Below are 15,935 nucleotides of genomic sequence, written 5' to 3' on the forward strand. Positions count from 1 at the left end.
TTTTGTCTCTGTCTGTTCCTCCAGGACTCTGGGTTCCTCCGTATCACTAGCAGACCGAACTCTCCCATCCTTCCCTTCCTTTAGCTCCATTGGAGAATGGTTGGAAGCTGTAGACATGGGCCGCTACAAAGACAACTTCACAGCCGCTGGATACTGCTATCTGGAGTCAGTGGCCCGCATGACCGTTCAGTGAGTGATTGCATTGTGGGATTGATAATATCTGGGTTTCTCGGTTCGGGTCTTACAGCTCTGTTGTTTTTCAGGGACGTGTTGAGTCTGGGCATCACCTCTCTGGAGCACCAGAAACAGATCCTGACTGCCATACAGACACTTAGGGCGCAGGTTATTCAGATGCACGGTCGAGGAGTACAGGTCTGACAAACGCACACACGCTTGAACTGGACGTTACCGGGTTTGAAGAGGAAAGACACGTGGACGTCTGTTCCCGTGATTACCCAGAAGGCCGTTCAGCGGTCGGGAGGTGATAACTTAGTCAGTTTTCTTCCTAATCTTTCCTATTTAGGTTTCTTGATCTTCGCTTTGGGCAAACATGTTTTTTTTCACAAACCAATGACGAAACAATATCACAGAGGATTTTCTTTCAAATAACCGATGTGCTGATTTCACTTGCTTCATCCGCTGCCCATCAAGCTTCGTCCTTTTTAGCAGGACTCGGAGGCTCTTCAATTTCTTTTAAGAACTCGTGCTTTGTAGCCACTGATCATGCTGTGGACTCGACCAAAAGGATGCCACCAAATCTTGGACCTTCAGCTCCTCAGACAAGGCGAAGATCTGTCTGTATCTTCAGAAAACTAGTCAACTGATAAAAAATCTTAATACGTTGTAAATCCCATCTGTGCATTTGATTCTTACATCTGTTTTTCTCGTCTACATTTTCCTTCCACTTGCTTTCCACGTAAACTGTTTTCGAATTTCAGAGTTTTATTTATTGTCATCTAAATTCTATATTCTGTGTTGTGTTTATCGTTCTCGTTCTGTCTTAACTATAGACATTGTTTGCACTGCGGTATCCATGATTTACTTTATCTTGTACCATATTTATTAGAGAATTTATTTATGCATTTACAGAAGCTTCATCTGAATCCAGAAATGTTACGCCTCGAGAAACAGAGCACTAAATCTGGTCACATTCGCGGTGATTTCATCAAAATGCTTCTCGATCTTGTTTGTGTAAAAAAAATTTGCCTGCACTTTTCAGGGTCATCTGTGAACGGGTGGCCGTGATGTGGCGCATACACGCTTACAGACATTTATTATTCGCTGCAGTGACGGCTGTTGGATACACTCATGCGTGTATTACTCAATGTTGCCGTTGTGTACGACGGAAGTGGTTCTTCTTTGAAAAGAAAGTTCTGAATGTGCTAGTGTTATTGGAGTTTTGCATTTTTGTGTGATGTGTGCGTTGGGAACTGGAGTCAGTGGGAGACTGAGATTCTGTGTGCTGAAACGTTTTTATGATATAAACGGATCGGTTCAAAGACCATGGTGCACAAAAGGATTGTGTTACAAATAGAAAAGTACAAAACAAACCGTCATTCATATAGGTTTGTTCTTTTTTCAGGACATGAGCAATTATAAAGAATGTTGTGAGGGATCGCATCACATTTTTTACTACGAGTGTTTGATAAACCCGGATATATGAGCGCTTACGTCAGTACCACATATTCATAATTATCTGAGACATATCATTTTAAAACGTGACGTAACCCAAATGAATAATCACCACGAAATCTAAACAACAAACTGTTCTGCACTGTTGAACAACCCTTTACAAAATAAGACGGGAGTCCCCCTTTGCATTGTGTGTATCATTCTGATCTCTGTTTGATACTGTAAATATGTATTTGAAAATGCAATCTATTTTTATAATTTGTTTGAATAATAATGTGATCCTTTCACTGTGTTTAAACGATTATTGTTTGAATTAGACGAGTAGCTACGAATAAAGTGTCTTTCTTTTAGTTTTTCCTTTCAGTTGGAATTTTTCATGATTTTTACCTGGTAGAAAAACAGATGGCTGTTGCAATACTGAAACATGTTATTAAAAAAATACAATACAGGTACCGTCGGCTTTATTGTGTTTGCTTGCGGTCTCCTGGTTTCAAGCGTACCTGCCTGAATTCATATACACAGTCTATTTTAATCATGTGTAATCAATGTCGAGGCAATCAAGCCTTTCCTGTCAGTTCAACCTCCTGAAAAACAGCAGGAAGTAAAAACACTATTTCGCAGCTCTTGATTTTATTGCCAACAGGATTTTTTACAAAGATTATTATCCTATGAGACTGAGAGAATTGGGAGTACCGTTGACTACTTGAAATCTAAAGCAGACTGTCATCTCTGTCAAAACAAATTCTGAGATCTGATCTCCGTTTACCTCCCATGGTGCAATTTTTTCTTTTTCAGATGTTGAGAAAGCGTTCAATAAGGTTTGTATTTAACACATTTAAAAAGCAAACAATATATAAAATAAACGGCAATCAGAATAGATAAAATCAAATAGATGTGCTGTAAAATGTTTTGATCTTCGAAGTAGCCGAACAGAAACATTCCAACCCAGACTTGGAAGAACACAAAACCATATTTTGAGCTGTTTGGTGCTCTCCTGCTAAAAAACAACACATCGAAATAATAACCGAGAAAGCCAAAAGTGTGAAAAGCACGGAATGAATGTTCTGACAAAAAAAAGCAGTTAATACTTCCAGCAGTGAGAATGCGAGATGCAACTGTGTGTGCGCGTGCACAAGAGACTGCTTACACGTTTTTGTGTTCAGATTAAAAGACCGTTCAGCAGGAGGCGACGGATGCACCTCTAAGCTGGTGTGAAGGGGAAACTTTCCTTACACAAAAGTTTGATCCTGGCTGTTCGAGTGCCAGACCTCAAATCGGATTTGGGAAATTAATCCGGATCGGGAGCGAGTGTGAACGAACAAAGTGAAGTGTGGCTTCTGGGAATACGCCCTCTCTCAAGGTGCAAACTCTGGAGATGCAGTTCATTCACTGAGAATGTAGACGTCTATGCTGTGTGTATAGTTAAGTGACAAAGCTAGTATTAGGCTCATGTGACTGAGTGGATGAACTAAATGTACTTTTAGTGCCTGTAAAGGGATGGAAACGCGAACATCTGGTCATTATTTTGCATCCATCATGATTGTTTACTTATACATGCACTCATGCAGTGCTCGACTGACTGGGGGGATTCCAGACCCTACATAAGAAGTAAAAAATAGACTTAGGGGGTCCCTCATATATTTTTATTTTTGAGTAAAAATGATAATGACAAATGTGATTTAATTCATGCTAGAATTATTCTGTTGTGCGTACACTACTGTTCAAAAGTCATTTCTGTTCACCAAGCCTACACTGATTTGATCCAAAATGCAGTAAAAAAGCCTGTTATTTTAGGTAAGCTTGATTTTAATAAATAGTATATAGTTATGCAAATTATTATGAAATATATTGTGTATTTTGTATAAATTGTGTATTGCCAGACTAACCCCCACCAAAAAAAGTATTATGGGGGGACTTGGTTCAATTGGAGCAATGCACTCATGTATATCACGTGAACAAGAATGAAAATGATTACACATATTTTAGACCTTAATATCTCTTATTGTTTTCACACATCAGAACGGTGTCCAGAGATACAAGGGTGAGTATATTTTGACTTTTATTTCTGTCCCTTTAAGACAAAGTTTGACAGTCAACTTCTTCAGTCAGATCTCAACTCTTGAACTCATTGCATATGCATTCATGTGAAACTGTCCTTTGAGTCATCCCGTCTGGGGTCCTCCGTTCGAGCTGATCTGCTCTGTTCTGTTCAGAGGCTGTCACACATCATCAGATTATTTCTCAGGTTTTGGGCAAACCCAGATTAAACTTCCTGTGACCACAGATGAACACAAGGGCTGTGTCACCTATTTTAACTCGGTTTCTTCACTACTTTCCTCCTTTCGTTTGATGCCTTGAACTCCCCAAAGTCACGTACCCATAAATTTAGGACACACGTTACACTGTGGTATTAAACTTGCAGTGTAATTACAGTAAATGGTGAGCACTGGTAATGAACAACAGGCATGTATGCAATTATAAGAAACCGCTTATAATTACGCATTGTCATTATTGTAATTATGTTAGAGTAACATGGATATTGCATTGTGGAAGACTTACATTTTTAAATCCCATGTAATGTTCTCTTGCCCCTTGTAATTTAACAGCCGAATGTAATCGTCTTTATTTCAAGCCATCCTGCTGTCATCAGAATTCAGTTTGTTCCAGAGCTTTAAATCTGAAGTGATCTCAAATCAGAATGAATTTCTTCATCATGATGAGCTAATGACACAACGCATCCGCAGTTATCACGGCAACAGTCTGTACGTTTCTGCAGCAGTCATTACAATGAGTCACACTTTATTAAATTGAATACATTTAATTGTAGACAGACGGCAAACAGACAATTTAACTTGAATTTATTATGTATTTTTTTGCTTTTTGATGCTGTTTCTGGACGTTACATTTCTGAAACTGAAATTGTGGATGTATTAAATCAGTTTCCTTTTAGTTTACAAAGTCAAGTCCACTACATCTTACAACTAGAAAAAAACGTTCATTTTGAAATTATGAAAATGTGACAATTTTCTTGTAAAATATGTTGCTTGGCTTTGGGGGGTATTGTATCAACTGTAAGGCTGTTATTTTAATTCATGGGATTCCGGTTAAATATTTGGAGCAGGCTCCCTCTCCCTGGGTGTGCCACATAGGTTCTTAGTGAACCTTCCTTATCAAATCACTCTGGAATGCCATATTTTCATTTTTCTCCCTGATGGCTCTGTACAGTTTTTATCCAGACTAGTTGGTGGACTTATTTCAGTCCTTTACTGCCCCTTAGAGGTTGTTTTAAGTATCAAAATGTAAATGCCAAACTATTTATTTTACAGCTGTAATTTAAGAAACAATTGATTGAAACAAGAAATTATTTATCAAGATGATGACCCCTGTTATAATGCACGATGTGCAACAGTCAACACAGTTAAAAACAGTAACTCACGTGATCACAAATGATTACAGACCATCAAAAGGAGACATTATTCATTCCTCTCTCATGGTTTCCAGCTCAGGCCCAGGGTCTGGGCTATAAAAGAGAAGATGTGTGTGTCCTCCAGGATGGCTTTTGCTGTGGGTTTCCCTGCACCGTGTCCACTGCGAGTGTCCACTCTGACCAACAGGGGATTTGTCTGGCCGGGGCTGCGGCCAACTCCATACTGCAGGGTGGCTACATACTTCAAAGTGTGCAGGGGGACCACGCGGTCATCGTGATCTGCCGTCAGGAGCAGCATGGGGGGGTACGGTGGCCCATCCCGAGGGGCATGAGGAAGGTTATAGAGGGGAGAGTACCTGTGGAGAGAGTGCGTAGATTTAATAATTCCAACCCACTGTGGCTGTGTCTAAACCCTTATGCTTGGTTTAAATATGCCTGGTTTTACATTTTTCAAAAAACGTCTATTTTTATTGTGCATTCCAATTAATATCAATCAAACTGCAGTTGGTTTCTTTTGATTTAAGCCATGATAACTAAAAAAATACAGCTAACTAACACAATAAAACATGAAAATATAACAAAAACATGATTTTATCTCATTCTGGAACAACTCGACGTCGAAGGTGAGCAAATGACGACTGAAGTCTTTAAAGACAGCCCAAACATGCATTTTAGTCTGAGACGAGGCTTATGCCTTATGTGTGGAACCTGGCCTGTAAGATAATGTTGTGATGTGGTCAAAGTCCTACTTTATGAGCCAGTTAAACTGTTCAGGGTCATCCGCACAGCCGTAGTCAGTTGTCCAGGCGTGACCGATGGTGAACTTGTGAAACTTGAGCATGTCCATGACCCCGACCTCAGCCACTGCGCAGCCGAACAGCTCGGGCCGCTGGTTCACACATGCCGCTGAAGAAAAACATTCACACACACTGACACGGTTGTACTCAAACACAAAATACTTGACATGACTCACATTTCTGTAGTATGAACACACATTCACCCACACACTATAACTTAACATAGTTAAGATTTTTTTAAGTGCCAACCAATAGGCCTACTGTTGACGGCCCACACAAATGAACTCACAACCCAAAAATTCCACACAATCTTAAATTGACTCAATCCTTCCTCCTCTTTATGAAAATAACGTTGTGTCATCAAACGACTGCGTCTCATAAGCGTGTCAGAAGTGCGCCTGCTGCTAAAGGTCTCTCGCTAAATAGCAGCGCACATTTTCTTCTCACAGCTACGTGTACGTACACAAGACTGATGTGAGAAACTCCGAGTGTGAATGCCGATGTCATGTTTACTCAACAGATGAACTAGCTGTGAATAACGATGCAGAGGGCACACATCATTTAAGACGCACAGCTGCATGACCATAAGTTGTCATTAAAGTGTTAAGACTCGTTGACTGAGAGGATCTTGTTTATTTGCCTTCCAAGAAACGTACCCACAAGTAGGCCGCCGTTGGACGCTCCGTTGATAGCGATCCGGTTGGCGGTGCTGTATTGTTCGCGGATCAGGTACTCCGCAGCGCACTGGAAGTCATCAAAGCAGTTCTGTTTGTTTCCAAGGTTGCCAGCTGAAATTAAATGCAATACACTTATGTAAATTCAGACTAGTTTAAATACATTGAGAGCCGTTAGGAGCAAAGCACGTAATGGTTGCGAAATAAATAAGCTGTTTTTAGGTAAAACCTTTGCCTTTTAAGAAAAATTATAAAAGTTTTACAGATGAACTTTTATGTTGAGTTTGTTTAATGGACGTCACGAGGCGTTAAATGTTGCGCCATCTTGGGAGGATCGCTGCTAGTGTGTTCAATGCAGTGTTTTGTTTTGCTTGTTTGAATAGGAAATATAACTATGGTAGGTCTTTCTTGCTGTGTTAAAAACTTCAATAGCATTACGCAGAGTCGTCCAGGAAAAGCCACGGGTTCATTTCACTTTCAATTTCTCCGTGTATCATACAAAAACAAGTAATGATACATAACAATAATAGGAGAGAAGTATGATCCTCTCAAGATGGCGGCGCCGCTGCAACATAGGGGATGACGTCAGCGTCAAATTCTCTAATAAGGGGAAACATTTGCCACCTGGTTTTGAATCTTAAGATTTTAGGGGAAGACCACTTTTATTTGTGACCCTGCTGCTGATAGGTTTTAAAACTTTGCCCAACTTCCCCAGCCAAAATACCGCAACTTAAAATATACAATTCAAGAGTAAAATACGTAATTTAATTTTGAAATATAAAAGCCATTGCATGGTATTGATCTTAAAGTCTGTAAATTCTTCTTTTTCTTACATTTAAAAATAACCACTGATGAACAAAAATCCTCCACCTTTATCCCATGGAATAAATAATATCCCACGGCAAAAGTTTAAAAGTATCCCAAATCTGTTTGTTGGAAATGGACTTTAAATGTTGGAACCCTGCTTTTTATTTTGTTTAATCCACTAGGGGCGCTGCCCAAACTGTTTTTAATACCCGCACTTAAATATTCCTGCAGTGTGACAAATGAGTTTTTCGAGTTGGTCGAATACAGATCTGCTGTTCAAACCCATTACCCAGTGAGCGATGTCTGTGAGACAAATTACTCTATTAGATACATTCGATTTTCTGCGTCTTGCAGATGCTTTTATCAAAGGTATAAATTAAATCAATTTGTATGTTCCCAGGGGTTCAAACCCATGACATTAGTGTTGCTAATGCAATGCTTTCCCACTTGAACTACAGGAATCCTCATTAAATACATCTGAGCCTGAGTGAAGTGAGTGTCTGATGTACCTTTATGCCAAGTTTGGCCGTATTCTCCTCCTCCTCTGATGTTTGCCACAGCCAGGATGCCTCCCAAGTGTCTTATGAAAAGCATGTAGGCTGTACTGCACATACAGAGAAAGAACCTGTTAGTCTTTATATTTATCTATCACACACAATTTTCCTGAAAACTATTTTTCCTTCTGTCTTATTGAGCCGGACAACAGCATGCTTTGTACTGACTTGTAGTATGGTTGAATGGAGTTCTCGAAACCCCCGTAACCGTAGAGAAAGACTGGATGAGAGCCATCTTTTTTAATACCACGTGCATGTACGAGGAACATTGGTATCTTTGTACCGTCTTTACTGGGGTAAAACACCTGCAACACACGATTAGAAAGGTTTCACAGATGTGCATTATGTATTTCTTTGTAACATACTGTATGTTTTATATGTTATTTTACGATCGATAATAGTCTGACCTGAGTCGTCTGGTAGTCGCTCGGCTGGAAGCCTTTCACTTCCACCTGACGGAAGACTGTGGGCTCAGGGTTGGACTGACTCAGGTCACAGTGGTAGATTATTCCTTGGTTTTTAAAAATGAAAATAAAAAAAAGGCATGGTTTTATTTTCACAGAAGGTCACTTGGCCTGTATATTTTTTAATTCATTAAAACTGTCTGCAGTACTTGGAAAATAATCCTCACATTTTTTTCCATGCACTTTTGGTTGTTTTAAGGGTTACAGTAAGTCATAATGTAGGAACATCGTGATGATGTGTAAATGCAGACAGAATTTTCACTTTTGGGAGAATGTATGGAGTTCAGGTTTGGGCTTTTTTAAGCTCTTATATGGCACACTCAATACAGCATTTACATAAGTAAACCTCACGTTATCCTCGTGGCTGCTGTCATTTTGGAATGTAAAATGTCTCCTCATTCCGATGTAACTGATAGAAGCACACAATTCTCTAGAAAGCCACTGCATTTCAGTTTGTCTTCGCTGGAATTAAGAAGCCTGGCCAAACCTGGAGGTTGACATACCTGTGGCCATGCATCGTATATTGGCATAAAAAGTGTTGGTGTGATTACCTGGTGTAGTAAATGATGTGAACTTGTAGAAAAAGTCAGGGTGCTTCTTTTTGCAGCTCAGACCCACCACAGTGCCCACGTCTAACGGCAGATCTCGGATCAGCTTCCCAGAGTCCAGCTCATAGAGTTGTAAGATGTCCTTTACGTCATGCAGGTAATTCACCAGCAGGTAGCGCTGGTTCACACACTCCACAAAGCCTGAAGACCAGACAGAATCACTCAGGCAGGCAGAGCTTCTGTGTTGATTTTTTTTACAATAACATCATGTTTTGGGGGAAGAGGAACTGTGTGTGTGTGTGTGTGTGTGTGTTGTAGACTTATTTGTGACCAAACCTGCATATGACAACTAGTCACGACTCATAAGACATGCAAAAACCAATGAGGATTGAATTTATTAACATGCCACCCTACTTACTACATTGATTTGTGCGTGAATACATGACATCATTTAATTCAATTGTTTTCTTTTATAAATGTATATGCTTCCGAAGGCATTTAAATAACCCGCAGGAGTCATTTGGATTACTTTGATGCATGTCACCAATCACCATGTCGACCCCCATATAAAAAGTCAACATGACTTTTAATATAAACGTGTTAGATTGTCTTCAAATGAAGAAAGAATTTCTTCTAGATCTGGAAAGGCACGAGGTTGAGTAAATTATGAGAGGATTTTAGTTTTTATCCATACTGTAAAATTGTTTTTAAATGACATATTGTACAGAACAAGATTACATTCCACAGAAGTTCATCGTATTCTAGTCATAGACTAAAGGTTATCAAAAGCAACATAGCTCATCAGATTTAAAAATACAGACATTAAAGAGATGAATCATTTACCCACCTTCATGTCATTCCAAAGCTATATGACTTTTTTTACTGCAGAACACTAGAAGATATTCTTAATCGCATTGCCAACCAAACAACATTAGCCCTGTTGACTATCTTCTTTTGTGTTCCACAGAAGAAAGAGTCATACAGGTTTTGAACGACATGGGGGTGAAAAAACGGTGAGAGAATATTTTGCCTCCTCCAGTCTTCCGTTTGTGTGTGTTTGATGTTATCTCACCCAGGACATCTTTCAAGTGCTGGGGGATGAGGGATCTCCAGTGTGTCTGTTCCGGTTTCTGCAGATCTACGTTAATGAGGCGGTACCGTGGAGCGTCCAGGTTGGTGCGTAAAGTGAAGACAGTGCCCTCATTTGTGATGTAGCTATATTTAGCTTCAAACGTATCAACCAGCTTCACCCATGGCAGCAAACCTTGAAAAACAACAGGAAAGTGTTTGTGTGTTTGCGTGTGTGTTATAAACCACACTCAATGAAGTTTCAGACAGTTTGACAGAAATCTCGTTGGCCTGTTTTGTTAGACAAATGCTGGAATGTTTTTTGTGTTTCGGCTAAATCGTATTATATTTGTATTGTCATTGTGTTGACTGTCTGGACTAGAATCTTCCAACACCAAAGAATATTCCTTGTGTGTGCAATCACACTTTGCAATAAAGCTCTTCTGATTCGGTTTGAAACAATGACACATGCGGACAGACCTGTTATGCCATTGGGCAGCTGCTGCAGGTCGCAGTACCACAGACGGTTCACTGGCTCGCATCCCTCAGTGATTGATAACACTGCAAACTTGCCATCATCAGAAATCTGAAGAACAGGGAAAAGGAGAAGAGAAATAAACGAAATAAATGAATCATATCTGAGAAAAAAAAAAAATTGCTCCTTGCTAATGCTAGTTAGAGGTTTATACAATATTACGTGGGTGAAAATAAGACTGTGAGTGGGACAACTGGGAACATTGTCCCCCTTGTCACGGAGAGAGGACCACTAAGCAGGTCTTCAAGCTGTTTGTAGTTTAAAGTTTTTTGTCAACTTCATTTATTTCATGTTTGGCCAGCTGAATACTTGGCATCCATTTATGTAATAGTATAAATTCAGTCTAACACCCGTATTTTAATTCCTACCTGAAATTAAATACTCTTAAAGTAGGTATACTAGAAGGAGTGTCGTGTTCGTTTTACTGCCTAGAAATGTGTTTTACATTTTCGAAACGAGTTTTGATATTTTGGATAAATTATTTTCATTTAAAATGTGTATTTATAAATATCGTGTACAGCTTTGAAATAAACACTACACAACTGAAATGATGAAGTCATAAACTTTGAAATGGAGTTCTACGGAAATTCACTCCTTTCAGATTTAGTCGGTGTTCCTGCAGTCTTAACTTATGCTTTTTCTCAGACTAAAAAATACATGGAATATACCGATATAAAAGCGTTGCAAAACAAGACAAAGACCATAGGCAAAATACATTCCTCTGACAGAAGAAAAGAAAGTTAGAAAACACATTGAAAGAAAGGTCAAAACAAAGATATAAAAATGAGGAACTGAGACAAAGCAGGGAGGGTAAAGCTCTTTACCTTTATACACTATATAAAGTGTATAATAATAGTTCTTAAAATCTTCTTCACAGTGATGCCATAGAAGAAACATTTTTGGTTCCACAAAGAACCATTCAGTCAAAGGTTCTTTAAAAAAACATCTCTTTCATACCTTTTTAAAATATGAAAAAACTTTTTTTGCCTTTTGTGAAACAGAAATGTTTTCCGGATGTTAAAGGTCATTTATGGAACCATTTAGACAAAAAGGGTTCTTCTATGGCATCGTGAAACAGTTTTATTTTTAAGACTGTACGTTAATAAACAGAGGTGCCAAAAAAGGCTATTACTGTTCTAGACAAACCACTTTTAGTTCTTAAATTTTTTTTATCTAAATTTGTATAACTTTTCCTGAGAATACATATTTTATTACGGGACCAAACAGCCCAGCAAAGATCTCTTTTAGAACCTTTATTTTTAAGAGCGTGGATACTGTAAATCACACAAAGCCCTATGACACCAGACCTTAATCCATATTTACATGAATAACTACAAAGGTTAAAGAAAACATTGTTTTCTTTTGCAGATCTAATATGTAATTAATTCCATAGATATTATTCACACGTTGGCATTTCATGAATACAAAAATTCCAGCAAGTGTAAAGACTAGCAGTCCTATTAGGGTTTACCCTTATCTTTAAAAAAAACACTTTAATCACAGACACTCCAGGAAGTGATAGATAAGGGAAAGTTGTTGGAACGTGAGGCTTCCAAAATGCAAATAAACCAGTTTGTTAGTTCCTACAGAGAAATCGTTTCATAGCTACAACGCTACTGTAAATGTATTCAGTGAATACTATTACTGTTCATGAACTGCATAAGCAACCAAGTGAAAACATGACTTTTAAGTACCTTTAGTCACCGTGGTTCAGAAATCGACACTGTGAATGAAAAACACCCGAAAATGTAAATTCTGTCGTCATTTATTCACCCTCTTGTCATCTGCAGAACACAAAAGAAGATATTTTGAATAATGTTGGTAACCAAACAATGAAGGCACCCAATGCACGGACACAAAACTCATGCAAGTCAATGGTTACCACCATTGTTTGGTTACCAACATTCTTTTAAAATCTCTCCTTTTGTGTTCTGCAGAGGAAAGAAAGTCATAAAGGTTTGAAATGACAAGACTGTCATAAAAACAGGTTTTTCATTTTACGGTGAACTATCCCTTTCAGTTTTAGATAACCTACAAGAGTATAATTAGGAAATGTAATAAGTTGAGTTCAGTTGGGTTGGTACGAGCATCCGAGCCCAATATGAATAAATGTGTGTGAGTGTTTTATCAATGACCACAACTTACTCTTAAGAGCCACGGTTCCGTCCTCTGAAAGTTTGTTTGGGTCAAAGAAGACCGACGCGGGACTGTTTAAAGAATCCTGCACATAAAGCGCGTCCTGGTTCTGCAAACCTTCATTGTGGAAATAGAAATATCTGCAACAGAAGAGCTTTCATGTAAATCACCATTTTGTCATCAATGTTGGTTGTTTTGTTGTGTGGTGGTAACGGTAGCATATATCTTTGCTTACATGAATGTTTTAGTGTTAGTTAACATGCAGGACATGGATTGAAAGTTACGCTTCTTTAAATTAAAATGCTGATTGTTATTTTATATACACTACGTTGGTGCATTCCTTTCTTCTTCTTTTCAGAGAATGGATTCTACACTATTTCAGTGTGAAGTTTTGTGCCCTTCAGCGGTGGGCTCGTGCTGTGTTTGTTGTCGTGTGTGGTTTGATCACTACCTCTTTCCTCTCTTGTAGGGGCAGCTGTATTTGGGGTAGTTGTATAGCTCGGTGAGGCGCTGGTGGAACTGTTCTTTGACTGCACACTGTTCCAGGAACGGCATGGTCAACTTGTTTTGTTCTTCAACAAACATCTGCGGGGCAGTGGGAGGTACAGTGTTAAACTGGCAGATTGTTATCATGCACACACGAACGTGTTTAAATGTACATTCTCTTGCATGTTTCAGAGCTCCAGTCATGGGGTGAGCCTTAAATGTCAATGGTGGTATAGATTGTTTACCCGCATATGTGATAAGGGACAGAAAGCGGTTATAGCCTTCCAAAGCTTGAATCCATAGTCACTGCAGCATTCAGATAAATGTATTAAAATGTGTGGTGCATCAGGGTATGACAATTCAAGATATTGACTTCATTTGTGTTACTTAATCGTGCACAATTTAGTTGGAGGCTGAAGTGGTGCCTAGAAACAGTTTTCTTTTACGTTGGAAATCACAAAACGAACTGTTAAATGGATAGTTCACCCAAAAAATTAAAATTCCTCATTTACTCACCCTCAGATTGTTCCAAACCTGAATACTTTCTTTGTTCTGTTGAATGCAAAGAAAGATATTTGTAAGAATGTCAGTAACCAAACAGATCTCATCCCTGACTATGAAAGTAAATGTGGAATAAGATCTGTTTGGTTACTGACATTCTTACAAATATCTTCCTTTGTGTTCAGCAGAAGGAATAAATATATACAGCTTCTGAACAACTAATTTTTTTGTGTAGACTGTATCTTTAATGAGATTGCTGAGAATTTGTGTGTGGTTTGTATCTTTGTGGTAGGATTTGTATGCTGTCAACAGAAAAAACACATTGGGTCTTGCATCTCATCTCATGTTTAATAATGAATTTGATGGCATATAGATGTGGAAAAGACAAGAATGGCTTATGAGACTTCAAATGAATTTGATAGTTTGTCTTATTCTGTTATTCTGATAGTGTTGCTTTTGAGGCTCTTTTCCAAGGAAGGAAAGCATCCTGCGTTTGTGTGTGTGCATCCACGGTAAGGTGATTTATTGAGCTGATGTCTGATAAAAGTGTTTGAAGAACACTTTCTGTATAAGGTTTTAAGTTTCATATTTATATTTAACAGTTTTTGATTGTGCTTCTTTCAGGAAAGCAGTACTGTCGTTTTCAAATACAGAATGCGACTGGTTATCGGCAAAGTATAATTTCGTATCGTTGCTCTTGAAGTCTGTCGTGTCTGGTTCCAGAGGTGCCTAAGAGTGCAAATGCTGCCTGCAAAGTCATTGCGTGATAGGACGGTGAAGCAACAAGGGAGCTGCGTAAATTGTCGTACACACCCATAGGAACAGATTAACACAACAAATACAGTAAAAAAGGAAAAATCGGCAATGTGGAAAATTTCCCCTGTGTTCACCAGCAAAGCACATAATGCATTATGCAATGACTTCATTCCTATGAAAAGATGCCTGCAAGGGTGGTTGGGTGAAGTAATCATATTTTCATTAGGAACATCATACGTCAACGGTAGCTAAGACACGTGGCCTGCCAGGCGGCACACAAGCCCTAACATGACCAGTTGGGAACTTAAGTTTAAATCTAGTTTGTGTCATTTTTGATCCAGACACACCCCATTTATTTCCCCATAGTCTCATTACCAGCAAAAACCCATACGCTATTTGTGTTCTGCAGAAGACACTCATACAGGTTTAACATGAAAAGGGCGTGACTACATGATGACGGAACTTTTTTTGGTGAACTATCCGTTTAAGGGTGGTCCTTAGAATGTATGAAATGTGGGTCACCTTGGTCTCCTCACTGTCAGGGTCCTCCAGCCAGTGGTATGGATCCGGGACCTTCACTCCATGATAATCATCCACCTTGTGAAACACAAGCACAACTGAAATATATTGACAGGAACCGTCAGTAAACATAAATAATTGCATAAATTTGCATATTTCAGGCCTTCATGCAACATGTTGAAACGTCTGCATGCAAATAACTTCTGACACTTAACCACTAAGCTTCAAAACCAACACATATTGTGACAAACAGCAAATGTTCGCTCATGTGATCCTGTCAGATTCCTATCACTGGTATTTCTTAGTGTTGTGTTTCATGTGTTTTGAGGAAAGAGGAAGACGAGGCGAACAAATGAATGAGACGCCGTATGAGCAAAACCCAGAGTGAAAGAAGCACTAACCTTACTGTCATCTCTCCGCGCTTCTGGGTATTTGAAAGCCATGTTGGTGCTGTGTGTTATCAGTTCTTGTGTAAATTCAGTTGTGTATTTGTGGCTTTTGTCCGTGTGTTTTACGCCTGAGTGAGTCAGCTCTGAAAAGTGAAAGTAAAACCAAACACGTCTCTCTCTCTGTAACCCTTTTCTCTTTCGCTTACAGTCAGGCAGCTCTGCATACAGGAAGTGATTTCAAACCGGATTGGTCAAGCCAAAGTGGGTGGGGCCAGAAACTGATAGTTTACTTCAGCACGTGCTGTTTCTGTTTCCAGACGTGTGTGTCTTAGAAGGTTTTCCAGCTTTGCTTCTGTTTAGTATTGATTCTTAAAGCTACACCGTTTAAACATTTACATTTTTGACCCTTTTTGATGTAATGTGACGAAGACTACAGTCAGTCGGCACCCCAATACAAGCTGAGATGACATCACAGGTGGAACGCTACTCAGTTAATCTCTTTTGTTTCAAAATGTTGCTCACAAAATAATTGAATTATTCATATATTAACTATGGACAGATGAATCTGTAATCATAAAATTACACTTAAGTTTTACTAGATGGGAAAAGGCTGTTAGCGTTTTTATTGCTTTATCAAACAAG

The 15,935-nt window shown here is 39.0% G+C and overlaps 2 protein-coding genes across 2 annotated transcripts in view; one reads left to right on the forward strand and one right to left on the reverse strand.

Moving 5' to 3' along the window:
• LOC130415480 (ephrin type-A receptor 7-like) overlaps positions 1-2,066 on the forward strand; it is a 93,913-nt gene extending 91,847 nt beyond the window's left edge. Inside the window, exons 16-17 of the mRNA XM_056741219.1 lie at positions 25-189; positions 264-2,066. Of these exons, the coding sequence (XP_056597197.1) occupies positions 25-189; positions 264-378 (280 nt within the window). The 3' untranslated portion in view covers positions 379-2,066. The remainder of the gene's footprint in view (positions 1-24; positions 190-263) is intronic.
• A 2,407-nt stretch (positions 2,067-4,473) lies between these two features.
• Positions 4,474-15,481, reverse strand: LOC130416098 (prolyl endopeptidase-like). Its single transcript, XM_056742212.1, has 14 exons — positions 15,306-15,481; positions 14,908-14,982; positions 13,094-13,227; positions 12,652-12,782; positions 11,722-11,780; positions 10,452-10,557; positions 9,976-10,167; positions 8,907-9,104; positions 8,299-8,402; positions 8,060-8,196; positions 7,847-7,941; positions 6,513-6,644; positions 5,809-5,965; positions 4,474-5,415 (listed from the first exon to the last, which is right to left on the reverse strand). The coding sequence occupies exons 1-14, from the start codon at positions 15,345-15,347 to the stop codon at positions 5,121-5,123; spliced, it is 1,857 nt and encodes a 618-aa protein (XP_056598190.1). The 5' UTR covers positions 15,348-15,481; the 3' UTR covers positions 4,474-5,120.
• Between the last annotated feature and the right edge of the window lie 454 nt (positions 15,482-15,935).

This window comes from Triplophysa dalaica, chromosome 25, assembly GCF_015846415.1.
Source record: "Triplophysa dalaica isolate WHDGS20190420 chromosome 25, ASM1584641v1, whole genome shotgun sequence".
NCBI classification, from domain to species: Eukaryota; Metazoa; Chordata; class Actinopteri; order Cypriniformes; family Nemacheilidae; genus Triplophysa; species Triplophysa dalaica.

Coding starts and splice junctions, on each gene's coding strand:
- LOC130416098 (XM_056742212.1), bottom strand. CDS start 15,347: ATGGCTTTCAAATACCCAGAAGCGCGGAGAGATGACAGTAAG. Junction 10,558..11,721: donor TTGCTGGGCTGTTTGGTCCC/GTAATAAAATAT, acceptor CCTGTTCTTCAG/ATTTCTGATGATGGCAAGTT. Junction 9,105..9,975: donor GCACTTGAAAGATGTCCTGG/GTGAGATAACAT, acceptor TCTGGTCTTCAG/GCTTTGTGGAGTGTGTGAAC.